This window comes from Hippocampus comes, unplaced genomic scaffold (assembly GCF_001891065.2).
Source record: "Hippocampus comes isolate QL1 unplaced genomic scaffold, H_comes_QL1_v1.1 scaffold123, whole genome shotgun sequence".
NCBI classification, from domain to species: Eukaryota; Metazoa; Chordata; class Actinopteri; order Syngnathiformes; family Syngnathidae; genus Hippocampus; species Hippocampus comes.
The window spans coordinates 681,979-696,261 of record NW_017804997.1 but is presented as its reverse complement, the minus strand read 5'-3'; the positions used below and the strand labels follow the sequence as shown (position 1 = coordinate 696,261).

The window sequence follows — 14,283 nt, the reverse complement described above, 5'->3', positions numbered from 1 at the left end:
GTCAGTCGTCAGCGAAACTGGAGTTCGTCAGTGACGATCCGTCAGTACTGATCAGTTGATGTATGTCTGTTTTTTTTATTTTGTTAGGGGTTTTTTGTTTGTTTGTTTGTTTGTTTGTTTGTTTTTGAACGTAATGACACATGTTTCCAGTAGTTGCTGATGAAGGCATCCAAATTCATTTCGGTCATCTCGACTGTTGGGTTTTTCTGTGACAGGTGGTTGTAGACTAGCGGTTTATGGAATGATCAAATCCATTTGGTTGTTTTGACAACTTCAAGTCATTGTCCTTTTTGTTGTTGTTGCAGGCAGCCGCCACATTTAATCTCGCTCTGTTGTCTGACATTCTAAATTAATTTATGCTAGCTAGAATTATTTGGCATCAAACTTGACAGCTAGCAGTCTACTATGAATCCACTCAAATGAAATATTTGTAAGTTAAACATTAATACCGTGCATCGAATTTGTTAAAACCCATATCATGACAACTTCACATTGTGTAATCCACAGGTTGGGCTAGGATTATACAAAATCATCTGAAAATATATTGGAAGAATGCACTTCGCATGGAGGTGGCGTGATCTTAATAGTTGGCGATGTGCTCTTTGCATGTGATTGATGAATGGTTTAGAAAGTCGCCTCGATTAGCATGAAGTCTAGTTCATTCATTCATTCATTTTCCAATCCGCTTTATCCTCACAAGGGTTGCAGGGGCTGCTGGAGCCTATCCCAGCTGTCTTCGGGCAGTAGGCGGGGAACACCCTGAACCGGTTGCCAGCCAATCGCAGGGCACACAGTGACGAACAACCATCCGCGCTGACACTCACACCTAGGGACAATTTGTAGTGTTCAATCGCCCTGCCATGCATGTTTTTGGAATGTGGGAGGAAACTGGAGTACCCGAAGAAAACCCACGCAGGCCCGGGGAGAATGTGCAAACTCCACACGGGGAGGCTGGAGCTGGAATTGAACCCGGCACCTCTGCACTGTGAGGTCAACGTGCTCACCACTGGACCACCGGGCCGCACTGAAGTCTTGTTGAATTATGCTAAAATATATCCCCCAACTGTTGAATGGTCAAGATCCTTATTCACAGTCAACCTTTGAATTTGTAAAATTCTAATTTGTGTTACTTAGCTATAGGCTTGTTTTTCTTGACAAACCTGTATGTTGCATTTTTGCTGAACTCGATGTTAGCGGAACATAGGTCCTGTTACATTTTGGTGTAGCTTCAAGGTTGTTCATTTCCATCTATTGCCTCATTTTTGCTGATTGCAGAAACAGCCACTCACCACAATGAGGTTGGGAACGGGTGGGAAGGGTGGTTTGGGTGGTGTGGGTTTGAGGCTAGCAGGAGTCAGAGTTTCCCTTTTTTTTCCCCCAATTCTGTCTCCCCTTCTACCTTGAGTGCTTTTCTATATATGTCATTTTCCTGTGAGCGAATTGAGACTGTGAGAGGAAAAAATCATTTTTTGGGGGAAAAAAATTGACTTTAATAAATAATCTCTTCACTTTGCCAAGGTTACTTCCTTGAGTTCCTGGAGCCAGTCAACAATATCACACACTTCCAGGGCCAGACAGCCACGCTCCACTGCAAGGTGGCTGGTAACCCACGACCAACGATTCGCTGGCTTAAAAATGATGCCCCCGTTGTCCAGGAGCAAGGCCGTATCACTGTCCGTAAAACGGAGGCTGGATCCAAGCTTCGGATCACGGACCTTGACACGACGGACACAGGCTATTATCAATGTGTTGCCTCCAATGCATATAAAGTGATTTATGCCACAGGTGTCCTTTATGTCAAACTAGGTAAGGTTTGTTTACACAGTCAATCAGTCTCTCCATTCATCTTTGTGATGTTTAAGTACTGTATTTTCCGCACTATAAGGCGCACCCAAAAGCATTCAATCTTCACAAAAGCCGGCAGTGCCTTATAGTTCGGTGCGCCTTATATACGGAGCAATATTCGGATTTCTTGGACGTAGTATTTTAAATGTTCTGTAAAGTGCTTTGTTATAGCTGCAGCGGTTGTGAAGGCTCTGTATAAATAAAGCTGTATTGTATTGTATTCCCTTTAGCATAGCTCCATCTAGTGGATGCATAACGCAACGACAGCCGCTATTGTAGCTTCTATTCTATGAGCCTTATAATGCGCCCTACATATGAAAACAGCTTTAAAATAGGTCATTCATTGAAAGTGCACCTTATACTCCAAAGCACCTTATAGTGTGGAAAATATGGTAACTCGCGTGATTGTGTCAATAATTTATCAGTTTTGTAAAATGTGAAATTCATGGTTTATGATGTTTTAATCAACAGGGCAGATGCCTACACATGGGCCAGATCATACGTAAGTGAACACTCCCTTCTAATTTGTGAATCAGATTGATAACCATTGCTTCCTTGTGATAGGTCTTTTTTTTGTTGTGTTGATGAAGGTGATTCATGTAAATGAGATTTCCAAAATGACACGAAATACTGTCATAAAATGTGCACGTTAATATTCCTTTTTCTACAGATACGTAATGATCAAAATCAATATTCTTGTTTGACTGTTCTGTTACTCCTTCGACTTCTTTTAAACATTTGCTTCTGCATTTATTCATTCAACCAACATATTAGGATGGGACCGTCACTGTTTTCGCTTTTTCCACATGAGTGAGTTTAAAAGTGAAACCAAGGACTCAGAAATATATTCAACAGTAACAATACTGTTTGGTTTGGACAACTCTTTCCTGGATGAAAAAAAAATGCTGATTCCATTAAAAGGTTGGGTTTTTTTTCTGCGTATTTGGTGGTTGGTGATAATGGACTTCGAACCCACCTGTCATACTTTATTTTTTTTAACGGAAGTGTGACAACAAGACATAGATAGCAACCACTTGATCACCAGGGAACGCATCACCGCATGGTGGCCAGCGTACGCAAAAGTCAATTTAAGGCTGTACGATTTGAGCAGGAAGCAAAAAAATAAAAATACTTGATTGGTCTGTAAGTAACAAATTGTTTGTGCTGTTTTTTTAAGGTCACGTGAAAAAGGGTTTTGCCAACCATACCGCGGCATTGCCTGTGCTCGCTTCATTGGCAACCAGAGCATTTATGTGGAGTCTCTCCAGATGCAGGGAGAGAGTGAAAATCGCATCACCGGTAGGAAAATCATGCTTGTTTGTTTTTTTAACACAATGAATTACAACTCTAAACATCCAAGCACCCCATTGTTCTGTTTTGGCAATCACTTAGTCCATACAACAATCTAACTTCGTCTCTGTTACTTTCTTCTAAGCTGCCTTCACAATGATAGGCACCTCTACTCATCTGTCAGATCAGTGCTCCAATTTCGCCATCCCTTCCTTCTGCTACTACGTCTTCCCTCTGTGCGACGAGAGCTCCCGGGGTCCTCGGCGACGTCCGCTCTGTCGAGACGAGTGTGAGGCCCTGGAGAACGACCTGTGCCGTTCCGAGTACACTATTGCCCGATCCAATCCCATGATCCTCATGCAGTTAGAGCTTCCCAGCTGTCACCTCCTACCACGTCCAGGAACACACGATGCTGCTTCATGTATGAGAATAGGAGTGCCACCAGAAAAACTTGGACCATGTAAGCAGCTAACCGGCAGACAAGAAGATAAAAGACGATCGCAAAATAGGGTTAGACCAATTGTGAGTTTCGATATGTTTTACAGATTCCCCCACAGACCAGAGCTGCTACAATGGAAGCGGGGCTGACTACAGAGGGACTGTTAGCATCACAAAATCCGGTCACCCCTGCCAGCCATGGAGCAGTCAGTACCCTCATAGTCACCATCTGTCACAAGACTACCCGGAACTATGGGGGAGCCACAACTACTGCCGGAACCCGGGAGGCCAGATGCAGGCTCCCTGGTGCTTCACCTTGGACACTCGAGTCAGAGTGGACCTTTGTGATATTCAACCCTGCAGTAAGTACTGGCCAGTCAGCATTTATCCAAAGCAGAGCCACCAAAAAAAAAAATACATACCTAGTTCTCCACTATCATGATCAATGTTGAAATAATGTTTTCTTTTTTTTTTTTTTAATTGTCCGTAAGTATATGACAATAAGTATAGTATACAGTGTATTATATTTTGTAATGAGTACCAGTAATTGTGTAGTGTTAGCCATGTAACATTACCTAATACACTGATGTCAAACTCAAGGCCCGGGGGCCAGATCTGGCCCACCACGTCATTTTATGTGGCCCGCGGAAGCAGATCAAGCATGTCAACTTGCATGATGCTTGCTAAAATCTCGAGCAAAATTTAAAATTCTCATATGTAAGAACTAAGAGACATATTGTCAGCATTTTCTTGTAACCAAACGCCTCATTTCAGTAACTTAAACACTAGTTGAATAAACCGTTATTATTGACTTTTTTTATTTGGATTCAGTCATAAGGGCCCTCCAAGAGAAACGGTAACTAAAATGTGGCCCACGACAAAATGAGTTCGACACCACTGATCTAATACAAAGCATATTGTACTATCTCATACAATTTATATTGTATGCACACACACACTCACACACACACACACACACACACACACAAAACTGTAAACTGTGTATGAGATACTTTATAATTATTCCTAACTTTTTATGACACTTGCTAAATATATTTTTTTTCATGTTAATTTAATAATTGGTGGTGAAGAGGGCCAAATCTAATGTCGGCATAACTTACCTTGCTACCATCTTTCTATTTACAGAGCCTCCAGAGAACGTCAGAAAGGAGATTCTGTTCATTTTAATCCCTGCGATCGCCATCCCTTTGGTCATCGCTTGCCTCTTCTTTTTGGTTTGCATGTGTCGAAACAAGCATAAAGCACCAACAAACACGCCTCCTCGCTGCCAGCTCAGCAGCTCACCCAACCAAGACATGGAGATGTCTCTCCTAAGCCAGCACAAACACCAGGTGGGACACTCACAGTACGGAAGAGTAAAACATTTCCAATACAGTGGAAACTCGAAGGTTGTACAAATTCTGGTGAAAGTAGCTGCTCAGCCTCTCATTTGTTCCAATTTTGTAAGGCTACAATTACAGTATGCTCCTGGCAACTACACCAGCCATTGTTTCATATGTCGGTTTAAGAAGTTAGTTGGACATTCACGGCAATCAAGGTCTGACATCTTTGTTGATCCCACCCCCCTGCTGCTGTGGCCACCCGGAACTTAATATAAATGCAGCCTAAACTTTAAAAAAAAATTGCCATGGCAGTTAGAGTGCGGATAAGAAACAGTCAGCCAGAGTAAAACAGGGTGAATGAAACTTGACCTCAAGGTAGGACGTATCAAAACGTTCTGCATCCTACACGAGCTGCCTCCATCTCTTCTAAAGTAAAGCCATGTGTTTAATATACTTTCATGGCTCGCCATGACATACGTGTTTATAATGCTAGAATGTGACATGCTGGGCGGGGAGGTACTGGCATCTGTGGTAAACTGCGGACCTAACTGTAGTGTGCCTTTGAGCCTCCATGCCTCAGTAGCCCCATCCCTCCGCAACCTGTCGAAGATACTATAACAGCTTGAGAGAAAAGGAGCAAAACTTGAATAAGGACCAAAATATTTCCAAACTCCCACAGCACACTGCGTTTCAGGCAAATTTATTGTAAATGGAGCCTAAGAAAGCCTTTTTGAATTTTTCCGGATTGTGATGTCACAAGAAGATTATGTAAAAGCTAAAAGGTGCAGTGGGGGCACTGTGCACGAATCGGTGGTGACTCGAAGTGGGATGCAAATTGTTAAAAATGAAAGCTGAATCTTAATTTTCGGATTAGAATCAGCACGAATCACAGCATGTTGTCGCGTGTACTTTCACAGAGAAATTTTTGAATTTCCACATGCATGTCTCAGTGTGTGTGACGTATGCACAGATTCTCAATTCAGATCTGGGCTCTTACCTGTCCAGGGGCATGGTGGCCATCAGGAATTTGGGGAAAATATGTGAATTTTCCCGAACTGTTGGTGTATTTCCGGGTCATGACAGAACGACGATGACAATTTTTCAGCGCATGATTGCCGCACATCCAGCTTCTATTTCCCCAAATGGTCCAGTATTTGGCTCCATTCATCCCTCATCAACTCTTATCTTCCTTGTCCCTGCAAAAGAAAAGCAGCCCCAGACCATGAGGCTGCGACCAGCATGTCTGACAGTGTGGATGGCGTTTAGAGGGTGATGTGTCGTGTTACTTTGACATCAAACATAGCCTTTTCCAAAATGTTGGTCTCATCTAACAAGAGCAACTTCATCCACGTCTCCCAGGTGACTTGGGAAACTTCAAACGAGCTTTTTATGGTCGTCTTTGAAAAATGGCGTTCTTCTTCCTGCTTTTCCATAAAGGCCAGATTTGTGCAGTGTGCAACTATTGGTTGTCCTCTAGACAGATTCCCCCATCTTTGCTGTAGATCTCAGCAGTTCATCCAGAGCGAACATGGACCTCTTGGCTGCATCAGCGCTCTCCTTGTTTAGGCTGGAAGTTTATAGGCCAGGTCTTGGTAGCTTTGCACTGGTCTGATACTCTCCATTTTGAAATGATTGATGGAACCGTGCTCCGCGAGATGTTTAAAGCTATCCTAATCCTGCTTTAACTTCACATCTTTATGTCAGACCTGCCTGGTGGATTTCTTGGTCTCCATGATGCTGTTTGCTCCACAGTATGTTTTTAACAGACCTCTGAGACTCATCAGAAAGCAGGTGCATTTATACTGAGACTAGATGACACACAGGTGGGCTTTATCATCATAGTGAGTCATTTAGGTCAACATCGAGTTATTCTGGAATCATCAGGGCACTTCTGAGTTGAGTTGGCTCCATTGACAGTAAAGGGACTGAAAATTACATGCCCCACTTCTCAGTGTTTATAACATTGTATGGATTTCATTCCAGGCGGCCCCATGGTCGACTGGTTAGCATGTCGGCCTCACAGTGCAGAGCTGCAGGGTTTGATTCCGGCTTCTGCCTCTCTGTGGAGTTTTCCATCCCTGTGCCTGCGTGGGTTTTCCCTGGGTACTCCAGTTTCCTTTTTTTGGTTTTGGAACACTCTAAATCAGGAGTGCCTAATCCATCGATCGCAATTGACCAGGAGCTAGTTGACTGTGAGGGGTGGGAGGAGGAAATGGGGGGGGGGGCAAAAAAAAAAGATTTGTGTGTCTGTGTGTTTTGATTACATTCATGCATGGCTGTTGCTCATCGTGGCGTGCGCGTGTGCATGGTTGGGCGCCCACGTGCGTGCATGCATGCGTATGTACTGTATATCGGGTCGAACATGGGAGGTTGGTCGCTTCAAAAGTTGATCTTGGGTCAAAAAAGTTTGGCCAACCCTGCTCTAAATTGTCCCTAGGTGTGAGTGTGTGTATGAATGGTTGTTCGTCGATGTGTGCCCTGCCATTGGCTGGCAACCAGTTCAGGGTGTCCCCCGCTTTGCTGCCCAAGGACAGCTGGGATAGGCTCCAGTAAGTGGATGAGAAAATGGATGGATGGATGCAATGTCCTAGACCGTTTATCTAGACCAGTGGATCGTAACCTGAGTTCGATCGAACCCCAGGGGTTCGGTGAGTCGGTCACAGGGGTTCGACAGAGCCTCTGCCATGGAGGGTAAGACACACGCGACTCAACATGTTAATTAGTTATGACACGTCCGCTTGGCCATCACTGGCTGCAGATGATCACATGACATTGCTTGTCCAATCAGTGCCGTGGGAAATTTAGTTCGCTTAGTAGTCAACGTGTGACTGTCGTGATAGTATGTCGTACAATTGTTTTTTAAAAAGTGTACTTGTCTCTTGAAATTTTATTTGCTTTTTTCTGTTTTTAATAAATGTGTTTTTTTAATGTCTTGAATTTATTTAAAAAAATATTAATTAATTTATTTTTCACTCATGAAGGGTTCGGTGAATGTGCATGCTAACTGGTTGGGTTCGGTACCTCTAAAAAAGTTAAGAACCACTGATCTAGACCCACGGGAACTGTTTCAACCCTTTCAGGGACAGCGGTTACTACAGTGGACATCTTATCATGTTATCAGGTTACAGGGTGCAGGAAAGGGTTAAATACAGAAGAAATATCTCACATTTTAACTTTTTCTGACTAATTGTATCTTTGGCCGTATTGTTCAAGGACCTGAATTTGATTGTTTGTTTTTGTTTTATGGCAGGCGAAGCTGAGGGAACTCAACATGTCAGCTGTAAGATTTATGGAGGAGCTTGGTGAGGATCGGTTTGGCAAAGTTTACAAAGGCCATCTATACGGCACCGCACCTGGTGAGCAGGCCCATGTGGTGGCCATCAAGACCCTGAAGGACAAGGTTGATCCCGCTCTTATTGAGGAATTTCGTCACGAGGCCATGCTGCGCTCTCACCTTCAGCATCAAAATATTGTTTGTCTTCTGGGTACCATCACCAAAGAGCAGCCACAAAGTATCATATTCACGTATTCAAGCATTGGTGATTTGCACGAGTATCTTGTGGTGCGCTCTCCCAACTCAGATGTTGGCAGCTCAGATGATGACCGGACGGTAAAATCCACATTGGAACAGGCTGATTTCCTTCATATCATTACCCAGATCGCGGCCGGAATGGAGTACCTTTCTAGCCACCAGGTTGTTCATAAAGATCTCGCAGCCCGAAACATTCTGGTTTTTGACAAGCTAAGCATCAAGATCCTCGATCTCGGCCTCTTCAGAGATGTCTATTCAGCTGATTACTACAATCTGATGGGGACAAGCCCTTTCCCTATTCGATGGATGTCCCCGGAGGCACTAATGTATGGCAAGTTCTCCACGGACTCGGATATCTGGTCTTATGGCGTTTTACTTTGGGAGACCTTCAGTTATGGTCTACAGCCTTATTGTGGCTACTCCAACCACGACGTGATCGAGATGGTGCGTAGCCACCAGGTGTTGCAGTGTCCCGATGACTGCCCGGTTTGGATATACACCCTTATGCTGGAGTGCTGGAGTGAATTCCAGGCAAGGCGGCCTCGCTTCAAAGACATCCACACACGTCTGCGCTCCTGGGAAAGCCTTTCAAATTATAATAACTCTGCTCAAACGTCGGGTACCAGCAACACTACCCAGACCAGCTCCCTCAGCACCAGCCCCGTAAGCAATATCAGCATGAGCACGGCGAATGCGTCGCGTTACACGAGCCCAAAAAAGACCGTGCCCTTCCATCCGCCTCAGTTTCTGCCAATGAAGAGTCAAATGCATCGGCCGATGGTCCCCCCGCAGCTGTACATCCCCGTCAATGGCTATCACCCTATGCCAGCCTACCAATACATGCAGAATTTTTACCCCATGCAAATACCCATGCCCATGCCCCACCAGCAGGTCCACCACCCAGCACAAATGGTTCCAAAAGCCGGTTCACACCACAGCGGCAGTGGCTCCACATCAACAGGTTACGTCACCACGGCTCCTTCTAACAATTCGATGGCGGAGCAAGCAGCCTTACTCAATGAGGACTCCAAGACCAACCACGAGGACTCGGTTGACAGGGCGTCCCAGATGGAGCTCGAACAAAATGAGCACTTGGCAGTGCCCGAAACAGAATTACTGGGTGATAACGAGCAACAGACTGATGAGCTGATGATCGAGTTGTCAGACACATAGGTTGGCTTCTGTGTGAAATATTCCCAAAACTTATGTTTGCCTGCTTTCATAAGCAGCATGAAGTAAAAGGAGCGATTTCCAGTGACGGTGACTGAATGTTGACAAAGACTTTCTCAGTAGTGACTCACGTTTTTGTTTTCCAATCTCACTTTTTAAACCGAAGGACACTACAGTCCGTGTTTTGTTTTTTTCCAATGTTGCTGTGCAACATACACCAACAAATTATTCACCCTTATGTACTTTGTGAAGGTTTTACTGACCAAGTCACACTGTCTTTTGATGAACAAACATGGGCTTCTGCGAGCCAGGATACTTATTTGGTGACTGTCCCGCCAGCGTTCATATCCTAAACGAATAACCTTCCCACCTAAGATGCTGTTTCTATCTTTAAAAGCCTCACTCAATCTAAAGGGGAATATGCCAGTTTCAGAAATAACAGAACTGCAACTCAGTTTAATAGCGAAAGACTTTGAAGAATTTGCTTGTGCATTCCTTTGCGCCTCTTGAAGATCATTTCATATTTTTATGGATGTTATTGTCCAGTGGTGCTTGTACATTGGCCACAGCCATAGAGCCAACGAATGTATGAATAAAAGATATGTGTAGGAGGAAAAGAAGTATTCTTTTCAAATGAACAAATTGTGTTTTGACTCTGTGATAGGCTATATTTTACAGTTTATAATATTAATAACCAGGCTCGTGAAATCGTAGAATTGTTTTGTTTTTTTTGTTGGTTTTTTTTTTGCCCCCCTCCACACATACGTCTTATTGTTCACTGGGCTGATTTTTGTAACATTGTTTTTCACACCACATTGCACAGATTTGTAATTTATATTCTTTAGTTTGATTTTTTTTTTTTTTTTTTTTTAATAGAACATTGCTAAACCTGATGTTTTGTCCCCCCGCCAGATGCATGATTTTTATAAGCTGTTTTTCCACTTACTTTACCATTGTGTACATCAAACTATGGAATGTTTAATAAATTCTTCTTAAATGACTCACTTGTTGATCAAACTTCATCATAGCGGAGAATCTGACACAACAACAGTTACTATAGTGCATTAAAAGAAATAATTACCACAACCAGGGATGAACAATTACATTCAAAACGGCATCGCAATGTCATAGAATACAATTTTTAAACTACAAAGAGCATTTTGGGGGGAAAAAACTGCTTCATTGTGGTTGGTTGGGAGTTTTTTTCCATACACTTACACCTTAAAATATTTACATCAAAATATGTGAAGGCGTGACCCTTTAAGGTGCAGTATATACCCCTCCAGAAATTGACTCCTGGACTCTCCGTCATCTGCTTTATCATGCTCAGATGTCTCATACTGGCCTGGCCCATGTGAAAAACGACAAAAAGCAAACTGCCAAATTTTTTGTGATTTTCCTCTTCATCTTTAAATTCGCTAGTGAACCATCTGCAGCAGCAGCTCATCTGTCAGGAAGGAAACAGGCTTTGATATAAGAGGATTCCACTGCAAGCAAAAATAAATTGCAAGTAGTTGTTAGTGCTGGGCCATTCTATGAAAGCATGCCATTTTTTCATTTTGGGAAAAAAATATATTTTCAAATCGTTTTGATAATGTTTAAGGACTTTTGGGGTTGCACTCTGACATAATGCAATGACAAAGATTCTAATTCTAAAGTAGACTTTTACTTTGGAGAATATATATTTGTTTGTGTTCTTAAAGTAATCAATATGCACGTGTGTTTTTAAAGTGAGAATTCTAAGAATAAAATCCAAATTCTGATGTACAAGTGAGAATCCTCCATGCGGCCCCCAAAAGCAAATCATCTGTGTCAATTTGATTAATCCTTGCTAAAATTTGTACCGAAATGTCCAATTGTCATGTGTAATAGATAAAGTTGAGATTCTGCAATAATTTGTTACTCTGTTTACATTCACTCGAACAATAAAAGAACAAACTGATAGTTGACTGATTTCAAAACCAGTAATCCATTAATTTGTTATGTACAAGTAAAATGTGATAATACGAATAAACATTTATGTCATAACAGGCCTCTGAGGGAAGACGTAACTCCAAAGTGGCCCGTCAAAAATGAGTTTGACAAACCCTGTGTTAGATTATTATAATTTTTAGAACCAAGTTTAAATGATTACTGATCAAATTAAATGGAAAGTGTAAAATACCATTTGGACGCGCTATAATACATTTTAAAGGAATGGACAAATCCAAAATTTTGGTCATTTCTACTTGCAGTAAATGCAGGGTTGTATGTCAACATAATGTCTTATCACAAAGGCTGCATTTCAGATTAAAGCCCAGATAATCAAAATGTGATTTTGTTGTTGTTGTTGTTGTTGTTGTTGTTACATTCGTCTTTGAAAAATGCAACAACAAACATCCTAATACTGACTGGAGAAAGGGATAGAGAATGGCCTGAAATTCCCAATTCATTTGTTTATTTTTAAGTTTTTACATTTTAAAAAGAGTCAAACTTACAATTTAGTTTATAATTTGTGGTACCTAAAATAAGTATTCAAGATATTTATCAAGTTAGAATTCTCAATTCAGTTGATTTGTAACAATCATTATGTCAAGAATCATGTTCCACTTTACCTTACATTGTACTGGTGTTCTAACGATTCAACGTTTATCTTAACTTTTTATTTTAAACCAACCATACACACTGAGGTTTTGAATTAACATGGAGGTGTGTATTTACTCATGACTGTTTTATGGTCGCTCCACTGCTGGTATTGTGACGACATCATATCTTATTTGAGCCCTCAAGTTTTCACGAAAGTCATTGGTTGGAATTCTAAACTTCAGCAATGTGATTGGCTGAATTGCTTGTCAATCAACCGCACACTGCCAATGCTCTTAACTCCTGACCTACTAACACAGATCCATGAGTCAGAAGGCACATTGGTGAAAGGAAAAAAAAATCAGAAGAGAACGTGGTTCTCTTCTCTTTGTAAAATGTAGTCGACCCAAATATTTTCTCACGTTTGGGAGGATAAATACCTCGGTGATGTTTGACGTCTTCGTTCAGGACAACGTCTGTAATATCACCAGCAAATTTCAACTAGCGACAAGGTACAGTAAGAATGTGAGTATCGAATTAAAAACCGTACCTACCAAGTGTTATGTGAATTATTTGTTTCGGTTTATGTGCCTCGATGTATGCCCAAAGGGCGCTGTTTATTGTATGAGTGAATTTCTGTCTTAACACTATCAACTGAAAGTAACCTAATTGTTATCCAAAATAAAAGAAAAGCCTTAGCCTGTGAGAAGTGTAATGTTATACAAGTATGTACTGTATCATCTGGCTGCCATCAGCAAGTTTTATGAACAAAGAACGGACCCTTACTCGTGTTTTTAATTATGCAGCACTTTGGAATGGATAAGAACGGAGAGAGTTTGGGTTGCGTGTTCGTTCTGTAAAGTCACGTAGGCCTCGTTACCAGTGACAAGAGTTTACGGATTGCGACACATCGTTGCAACCAAAAAACGGGGTTGGGTTCACTATGTCACAACGATAGTGACTGTCCGTATGTTTTGTTGTATTGTAACCAAACAGAAAGTTCTTTATCAACGCTTTCGTTTCATTTCCAGTTGTGTCTCACGCTGTTAAAAGGTAGACTTTTTAGGGCGTCGATCAAGCCTCATCCGCCAGTGTCTGAGTAAGCGAGGCAATGATGTCATGTACCAGAATCAATGCCTACATTGTCTTCATTCAGCCTGTTACGTCGATTATTTCGCTTTTGCTCAGACCCGCTGTTTAACCAGTGATATATTTACACTCAAAACAAAGCAGAACAAACGTGTCTGTTTCGTTTTTGTCACACCGGCGAACATTGCATAATGTCTGCAGCAACAGAAATTTCTGGCAGTCACGGGCCGGGAGAGGCGTTATTGTGTAATTCGGACACAATGAATTCTGGGGCGATACTGCGTGTTGACGACTCGCCGAAGCCCAGCCAGTCCTGGTCCCGTCTGGCCCAGATCGATTTCCTGCCTCCATCATCAAGGTCCCGACAGAACTGACATCACTTCTTGCAAGCACACACTTTTTTTACGTGTTTAATTGGTATCTTTTGTTCTAAAATGATACAGTAAATCGCCATGACTAATAAACTTCAAATTTAATAGATTTTAATGGATTGAAAATTACTCCTGCCAGAGTTTAACAGACAATTTTGGTGAAGGTAATCTTTGCTAAAGGAATCGAGCAAAATCTAAATTTAGAACGTACAATATGTGTGTGTTGCGAAAGTGGGTATGAGTAATTGTGAACTTTTTAAAAAATGTTTTTATCAAAACATAAAAAAAAACAAGCAATTATTTCAATTTATTGTAGTTTGTAACTAATGGATACCCAATCACCCCCCCCCCCCAAAAAAAATCAGAGATGAAAGTCCTCCGGATTTTCCCGGAATTCCGGGTTTTTCAAATTTTTATGAACATTTCTCCGGAGAATTGAGGAAAATAAAATCAATCCGGATATTAGTTGACAACATTGGACGAAGACGCGTTTGAGTTCGTTGTATTGCTTTCACGAGCGTAGCCATATGGAGGCACTAACACTAGTAACAGTAAAGAGATTTTTGTTTGTGTAATAACGACAGAAGGCATGATGGCGTTTGACTAATGGTTTAGTAGAACGAATGGCAACTCGCAACAACAG

General features: G+C 41.9%; 2 protein-coding genes across 4 annotated transcripts in view; both read left to right on the top strand.

Annotated features, from left to right (window-relative positions):
• The window catches only part of ror2 (receptor tyrosine kinase-like orphan receptor 2), a 59,473-nt gene extending 48,854 nt beyond the window's left edge, over positions 1–10,619 (top strand). For both annotated transcript variants that reach the window (XM_019894642.1, XM_019894640.1), the window contains exons 3-9: positions 1,519–1,806; positions 2,317–2,347; positions 3,023–3,144; positions 3,281–3,595; positions 3,681–3,935; positions 4,720–4,925; positions 8,167–10,619. In XM_019894642.1, the coding sequence (XP_019750201.1) occupies positions 1,519–1,806; positions 2,317–2,347; positions 3,023–3,144; positions 3,281–3,595; positions 3,681–3,935; positions 4,720–4,925; positions 8,167–9,621 (2,672 nt within the window). In that variant the 3' untranslated portion in view covers positions 9,622–10,619. The remainder of the gene's footprint in view (positions 1–1,518; positions 1,807–2,316; positions 2,348–3,022; positions 3,145–3,280; positions 3,596–3,680; positions 3,936–4,719; positions 4,926–8,166) is intronic.
• Positions 10,620–12,468: 1,849 nt separating this feature from the next.
• nfil3 (nuclear factor, interleukin 3 regulated) overlaps positions 12,469–14,283 on the top strand; it is an 8,200-nt gene continuing 6,385 nt past the window's right edge. Inside the window, exon 1 of one of the 2 annotated variants that reach the window (XM_019894594.1) lies at positions 12,469–12,692. The gene's annotated coding sequence lies outside the window, so the exon portion shown is untranslated. Of the gene's footprint in view, positions 12,706–14,283 lie in introns of both variants that reach the window. The other variant, XM_019894585.1, reaches the window with a different exon arrangement.